This window comes from Schistocerca gregaria, chromosome 3 (genome assembly GCF_023897955.1).
Source record: "Schistocerca gregaria isolate iqSchGreg1 chromosome 3, iqSchGreg1.2, whole genome shotgun sequence".
NCBI classification, from domain to species: domain Eukaryota; kingdom Metazoa; phylum Arthropoda; class Insecta; order Orthoptera; family Acrididae; genus Schistocerca; species Schistocerca gregaria.
Window position 1 is genome coordinate 840,408,832 of NC_064922.1, and position 7,711 is coordinate 840,416,542.

Consider the following 7,711-nt stretch of genomic DNA (forward strand, 5'->3'; position numbering starts at 1 on the left):
TTGAATCCGGGCCTGCTGCTTGCTATGCAGGTGCATTAGCCCCTACAGAAGTTGAGATAACTGCACGGATTACCCCAGCACACTTCCCTCCTCGATCCAAATGAACAAAATTGCCGAGGCTCTCTGTGTTACGGAATAGCACCTCAGCATTGATGTCTAACTCCATTGGGAATGTTTTCCACCACAACCATATTGTTGTCAATATATTTTGGACAAATGGTAGTATCAGTCCTAAAGATTTATATCCTTTATTTTACAGATCGATTTCCGTCATTTTGTGACCATTTTCGGTGCAAACTATTCGAACCTTGTAGGCCTATACCATAGTAACACAACATTTTGCATTGGCTCTGGGATCAAGCTAACTGTATGTCAAATCAGCAACTGCTGAGATTACATGACAGGTTCTTCTGTAATTCTGAATTCTAGTGTGCAGTAAAAGTGAAGATATTCTGGTGGCCCCCGGAGCCACAATATAAGTATGTCAGCGATTTCAAAGGATTTAATTTTCTTTCTGTTAATACTACACACCAACGGCCTTGCCGCAGTGGTAACATCGGTTCCCGTCGGATCACCGAAGTTAAGTGCTGTCGGGCTGGGTTAGCACTTGGATGGGTGAACATCCGGTCTGCCTAGCGCTGCTGGCAAGTGGGGTGCACTCAGCCCTCGTGAGGCAAACTGAGGAGCTACTTGATGGAGAAGTAGCTGCTCCGGTCTCGGAAACTGACATATGGCCGGGAGAGAGGTGTGCTGACCACATGCCCTTCCATATCCGTATCCAGTGGCGCCAGTAGGTTGAGGATGACACGGCGGCCGGTCAGTGCCGTTGGTCCTTCATGGCCTGTTCGGACGGAGTTTAGTTTTTAGCTTAGTATACAGTAAAAATGAAGATATGTGTTGAAAGTAGCCATCACAATACATGTTACACCTCATGGGAAATGTATGTTATTTTGATATGGGCCTAAAAGGTTCGAATAGTTTGCACTAAAGATGATCGCACAATGACCGAAATCGACCTGTAAAATAAAGGTTTTCAATCTTTATGACCGGCGCTGCCATTTATCTAAAATATATTGACCTCAGGAGGGGGATTCAGCCTGAAATCCAGGTGTATCTACTTGTTCAAATGAAACAACACAATTTCAAAGACTTTACTGTTCTCTTACAGATATGATTTTATGTATATAGACTGAAGCGGTGAGTGAAAATTTGTACCAAAGCCGGGTATCGGACCCAGGTCTGCTGCTTACTAGGCAGGTGCGTTAGCCACTAAGCCACTTTGGCACAGAAGTTCCCATACGCCATGTGATCAAAAGTATCCGGACACCTCACCGAAAATTAATTACAAGTGCCTGGCACCCTCCGCCGGTAACACTGGGATTCAATATGGTGTTGGCCCACCCTTAGCCTTGATAACAGCTTCCACTCTCGCAGGCATACGTTCAATTAGGTGCTGAAAGTTTTCTTGAGGAATGGCAGGCCATTCTTCACGGAATGCTGCACTGAGGAGAGGTATCGACGTCGGTGGGTGAGGCCTGGCACGAAGTCGGCGTTCCAAAACATCCAAAAGGTGTTCTCTGGGATTTAGATCATTACTCTGTGCAGGCCAGTCCATTACAGGGATGTTATTGTCGTGTAACCATTCCACCACAGGCTGTGCATTATGAACAGGAGCTCGATCATGTTGAAAGATGCAATCTCCATCCCCGATCTGCTCTTCAACAGTGGGAAGCCAGAAGGTGCTCAAAACCTCACTGTAGGGTTATGCTGTGATACTGCCACGCAAAACAACAAGGGGTGCAAGCCCCCTACATGAAAAACACAGCCACACCATAACACCATCGCCTAGAAATTTTACTGTTGGCACTACACACGCTGGCAGATGACGTTAAGCGGGCATTCGCCATACTCACACCCTGACACCGGATCGCAACATTGTGTACCGTGATTCGTCATTCCACATAACGTTTTTCCACTGTTCAGTCGTCCAATGTTTACGCTCCTTACAGCAAGCGAGGCGTCGTTTGGCATTGGCACTTACGAGCGTGAGGTGTGGCTTATGAGTAGCCACTCGACCTTGTAATCCAAGTTTCCTCACCTCCCACCTGTCATAGTACTTGCAGTGGATCCTGGTGCAGTTTGGAATTCCTGTGTGATGGTCTGGATAGATGTCTGCCTATTACACATTACGACACTCTTCAACTGTCGGCGGTCTCTGTCAGCCAACAGACGAGGTTGGCCTGTACGCTTTTGAGCTTTTCTGTCCCTTCACGTTTCTACCTCGCTATCACATCGGATACAGTGGAGCTAGGGATGTGTAGGGGTGTGGAAATCTCGTATACAGACGTATGACACAAGTGACATCCAATCACCTGACCACGTTCGAAGTCAGTGAGCTTCGCGGAGCGCCCCATTCTGCTCTGTCACGATGTCTAATGACTCCTGAGGTCGCCGATATGGAGTACCTCGCAGTATGTGGCAGCTCAATGCAACTAATGTGGGAAACCTACGATTTTGGCCGTGTCCGGATACTTTTGGTCACACAGTGTAGTTGCAGGGATTACCCTGGAAGGCCTCACTCCTTGATCCAAATTCTCAGTGCCACCCCACTCCACTTGAAATTCCCTGTTTACACATGAACAGAATTCCCGATCCTCTCCATGTTCTGGAATAGCACCTCAGCGTCGAATATAAATGGGGGACCCAGCTTAAAATGCAGGTGCAGGTACCTATGGAAATGAAATGACACAATTTCAGAGACTTTACCAGTCTCATACAATTATGATCTTATGTGTATAGAATGAGGCAGCACCGTGCGAGGTGGCACAGTGGTTAGCACACTGGGCTCGTTTTTAGGAGGACGACTGTTCAAACCTGTGTCTGGCCATCTTGATTTAGGTTTCCTGTGATTTCTCTAAATCACGTCAGGCAAATGCCAGAATGGTTCCTACAGAAGGGCAGAGCTGACTTCCTACCGCATCCTTCCATATTCCGCTCGGACGAATGACCTCCGTGCCTCACTGTTTGGTCCACTGCTCCCCCCTCCTCCCCCCCCCCCCCCCCCCCAAATCAGCCAACCGGCCAACTGAAGCAGCGAGTGGCAGGGTAATCCGTGCAGTTGTGTGAACCACTGTGCGAGGGTGGCTTAGTGGCTAACTTACCAGCCCAGTAAGCAGAAGACCCAAGCTCGATTCTCGAACATGGTACAAATTTTAGCTTGCCGCTTTAGTTTACACAGGTAAAATCATATCTGTATGCGACCAGTAAAGTCTCTGAAATTGGATAATTTCATTTGTGTAAACGTTAGTATTCGCACTCATCCAATATCGTACTCTGCTATCGCCGTAGGGTGACAGAAAAGAGACCGAGTGTTGCAACAGATACGTTAGACCAGGCTCGTCCAAACTGCGCCCCTGGGGCGCTGGCGCCCGCGATCGCCCGCGGCCAGCGCCCCGGGCGAATTCGTATGTTGCTGCAGTGGCCGAGCCGTGCCGCTCAGCTGGCCTTGCGGACCGCCCGAACGCCAGCCGATAGATATACACTCCTGGAAATGGAAAAAAGAACACATTGACACCGGTGTGTCAGACCCACCATACTTGCTACGGACACTGTGAGAGGGCTGTACAAGCAATGATCACACGCACGGCACAGCGGACACACCAGGAACCGCGGTGTTGGCCGTCGAATGGCGCTAGCTGCGCAGCATTTGTGCACCGCCGCCGTCAGTGTCAGCCAGTTTGGCGTGGCATACGGAGCTCCATCGCAGTCTTTAACACTGGTAGCATGCCGCGACAGCGTGGACGTGAACCGTATGTGCAGTTGACGGACTTTGAGCGAGGGCGTATAGTGGGCAAGCGGGAGGCCTGGTGGACGTACCGCCGAATTGCTCAACACGTGGGGCGTGAGATCTCCACAAGTACATCGATGTTGTCGCCAGTGGTCGGCGGAAGGTGCACGTGCCCGTCGACCTGGGACCGGACCGCAGCGACGCACATATGCACGCCAAGACCGTAGGATCCTACGCAGTGCCGTAGGGGACCGCACCGCCACTTCCCAGCAAATTAGGGACACTGTTGCTCCTGGGGTATCGGCGAGGACCATTCGCAACCGTCTCCATGAAGCTGGGCTACGGTCCCGCACACCGTTAGGCCGTCTTCCGCTCACTCCCCAACATCGTGCAGCCCGCCTCCAGTGGTGTCGCGACAGGCGTGAATGGAGGGACAAATGGAGACGTGTCTTCAGCGATGAGAGTCGCTTCTGCCTTGGTGCCAATGATGGTCGTATGCGTGTTTGGCGCCGTGCAGGTGAGCGCCACAATCAGGACTGCATACGACCGAGGCACACAGGGCCAACACCCGGCATCATGGTGTGGGGCGTGATCTCCTACACTGGCCGTACACCTCTGGTGATCGCCGAGGGGACACTGAATAGTGCACGGTACATCCAAACCGTCATCGAACCCATCGTTCTACCATTCCTAGACCGGCAAGGGAACTTGCTGTTCCAACAGGACAATGCACGTCCGCATGTATCCCGTGCCACTCAACGTGCTCTAGAAGGTGTAAGTCAACTACCCTGGCCAGCAAGATCTCCGGATCTGTCCCCCATTGAGCATGTTTGGGACTGGATGAAGCGTCGTCTCACGCGGTCTGCACGTCCAGCACGAACGCTGGTCCAACTGAGGCGCCAGGTGGAAATGGCATGGCAAGCCGTTCCACAGGACTACATCCAGCATCTCTACGACCGTCTCCATGGGAGAATAGGATCCTGCATTGCTGCGAAAGGTGGATATACACTGTACTAGTGTCGACATTGTGCATGCTCTGTTACCTGTGTCTATGTGCCTGTGGTTCTGTCAGTGTCATCATGTGATGTATCTGACCCCAGGAATATGTCAATAAAGTTTCCCCTTCCTGGGACAATGAATTCATGGTGTTATTATTTCATTTTCCAGGAGTGTATTTGTTCGCCCGTTTTCCCTTCGGGCAGAGGACGTCTCGCAAGTGCTTCAGCTAGAACTGATTGACCTACAGTGCGATATCCGCCCGAAGGACCACTTTCTTGTGTGTAAAACTTTGGATGACTTTCACAGCTGTCTTCCACGAGAGAAATATTCTCTTTTGCGCAAGCACGCGGCCAAAGTTCTCTCAATGTTTGGTTACACGTACATTTGTGAGTGCTTTTTCTCTCTTTTAAAGCTTGCTAAAACTAAGAACCGTCCATTCCTTGGCAATAAAAGTTTGACCAATTCTTTGAGGTTAGCAGTCTCACGGAATATTGTACCCAAGCCTAGGCAAAATCCTTTCCTCGAAAAAGAAAAAAAGAGTAAAATGTTAATTATCTTCTTTAACAATATTGACTGTAAGAATTAAATGGCTTTATAACCTTAATTCTATTTTAAAAAGTTTTGAAACTTGGTCAGTTAAAATTATTACGGGCAAAACAGCAAACTAACGATCCGATTTCTAAACTCTGAATAGGGATACAAAAAATTGTAGCACGAAGTGTGACAAGAAATGCTTACTTGTAACTACTAACAGTAAAAATGAGACTCTATATCCATTACATAAAATTAATTCTAAAATAGAATATTTTAACTACGTTGGATCAGTGTAGCGCAGAGCACTGCTGTGCGGTCTCACTCGCTCTGCAGCTCTCTTTCTCTCTCTCTCTCTCTCTCTCTCTCTCGCTCCTATGGCGACACTAGCGACACACGGGCGCGGATGGGGCGCTGAACTTGACTGTCTTGCGCCAGCGGCGCACTTCTTGGATGAGTCTGTGTTAGACTGTGCGTGTAGGTACCGTATTGAAGTGCGTGTGCAAGTGCTCCTTTCCTCGACCCCGTCGCCTCACCTATGTTCAGGGCTAGAAATCGTAGGCGCAGGGCACAACTAAGCGAGAAGCGTGTGGGCATAGTCAGTACTGTAGGCGATGCCAGCGAGAGCGGCGACCGACAAGAGGCGCGCCGGCTGACCTGCCAGATGCTGTGCATGTGCACGATGTGCGGGTGGTGGAGGCGCGCGATGATGTCGAGCTCTCGCGGCAGGAACTTGCGCACGAAGTCCTTGGGCGCGTCGGCTGTGTTGATGATCTTGCAGGCGAGCTTCTCCACCACCTGCGCGCTGTCGGCACTGCCGGTGCGCCGGTACTCGGCCACGTACACCTTGGCGTACGAGCCCTCGCCCAGCTTCTTGCCCAGCTGGTAGCCGCGCTCCGCCAGCACCGCCATCTCGCTCGGCGACTGCCCCAGCCCCGCCGACTGCGCCATTTTGTCCGTGGCCCCTCCAGTCTCTGCCGGACAAGCGAGCGTGCTTCGTCACTGTCCCGGGCTGGCTCACTGTCAACAGTAAGCACACCGAACAAGACACCTGCAGCTCCAAGGAGGCCGAAACCGTGCGCGACAGACTGTAGCCCCAAAAGGTTTGTCGGCCGCGGTGGTCTCGCGGTTAAGGCGCTCAGTCCGGAACCGCGCGTCTGCTGCGGTCGCAAGATCGAATCCTGACTCGGCCACGGATGTGTGTGATGTCCTTAGGTTAGGTTAGGGTTAAGTAGTTCTAAGTTCCAGGGGACTGATGACCACAGATGTTGAGTCCCATAGTGCTCAGAGCCATTTGAACCATTTTGAACCCCAAAAGGTTTACGAAGTGATTATGGCCGCACGAGGGCAGTGACCAGACTTTGAAAACGAGGAGTGGTAGTCGGAGTTCGATGCTTGGGACATTCCATTTCGGAAATCGTCAGGGAATTCAATATTCCGAGGTCCACAGTGTCAAGGGTGTGCCGAAAATATCAGATTCCAGGTATTATCTCTCACTACGGACAACACAGTGGCCGACTGCCTGCCGAAAGCAACGGCGTTTGCGTAGAGTTGTGAATGCTAACAGACACGCAACACTGCGTGAAGTAACTGCAGAAACCAATGTGGGACATACGACGAACGTATCCGATAGGACAGTGTGGCGAAATGTGACCTTAATGGGGGTGTGGCAGCAGACGACCGACGCGAGTACCTTTGCTAACAGCACGACATCCCCTGCAGCACCTTTCCTCGGCTCGTGGCCATATCGGTCGGACACTAGAGGACTGGAAACGAAGTCCTGATTTCAGCCGCTAACAGCTGATGGTAGGGTTCGAGTGTGGCGTAGATCCCACGAAGCCGTGGACCAAGGTTGTCAAAATGCACTTTGCAAGGCGGTGGTGGTTCCATAATCGTATGGGCTGTGTTTACATGGAATGAAAAAATCAACACGGACTCTCCTCACAGAGATCTTGCAAAACTCGGTTCGCTTTGTTGGCCCTAGTAATTCAGAGTGCTGTAGACAAACGCATCTGGGCTGATGCCGTGTTCATCACTCAGAAGAGTGTTCCTGGAGCCACTCTGTGACAATTCTAGATGTATGTGGTGTCGTATTGTCCAGCTGAAATTGTCAAAGTCCGTCGGAATGCACAATGGACATGAATGGATGCAGGTGATCAGACAGGATGGCTATGTACGTGTCATCTGTCAGAGTCGTATCTAGATGTATCAGGAGTCCCTTATCACTCCAACAGCGCACTCCCAACATGATTACAGAGCCTTGACCAGCTTGAACAGTCCCCTTCTGACATGTAGGTTCCATGGATTCATGATGTTCCCTCCATACCCGTACACGTCTATCCTCTTGATACAATTTGAAATGAGACTCGTTCGACCAGGCAACATGTTTCCAGT

General features: G+C 50.7%; 1 protein-coding gene across 1 annotated transcript in view; it reads right to left on the minus strand.

Annotated features, from left to right (window-relative positions):
• LOC126355617 (testis-specific serine/threonine-protein kinase 1-like) overlaps positions 1-6,268 on the minus strand; it is an 82,972-nt gene extending 76,704 nt beyond the window's left edge. Inside the window, exon 1 of the mRNA XM_050005979.1 lies at positions 5,975-6,268. Within this exon, the coding sequence (XP_049861936.1) occupies positions 5,975-6,268 (294 nt within the window). The remainder of the gene's footprint in view (positions 1-5,974) is intronic.
• Positions 6,269-7,711: the final 1,443 nt, after the last annotated feature.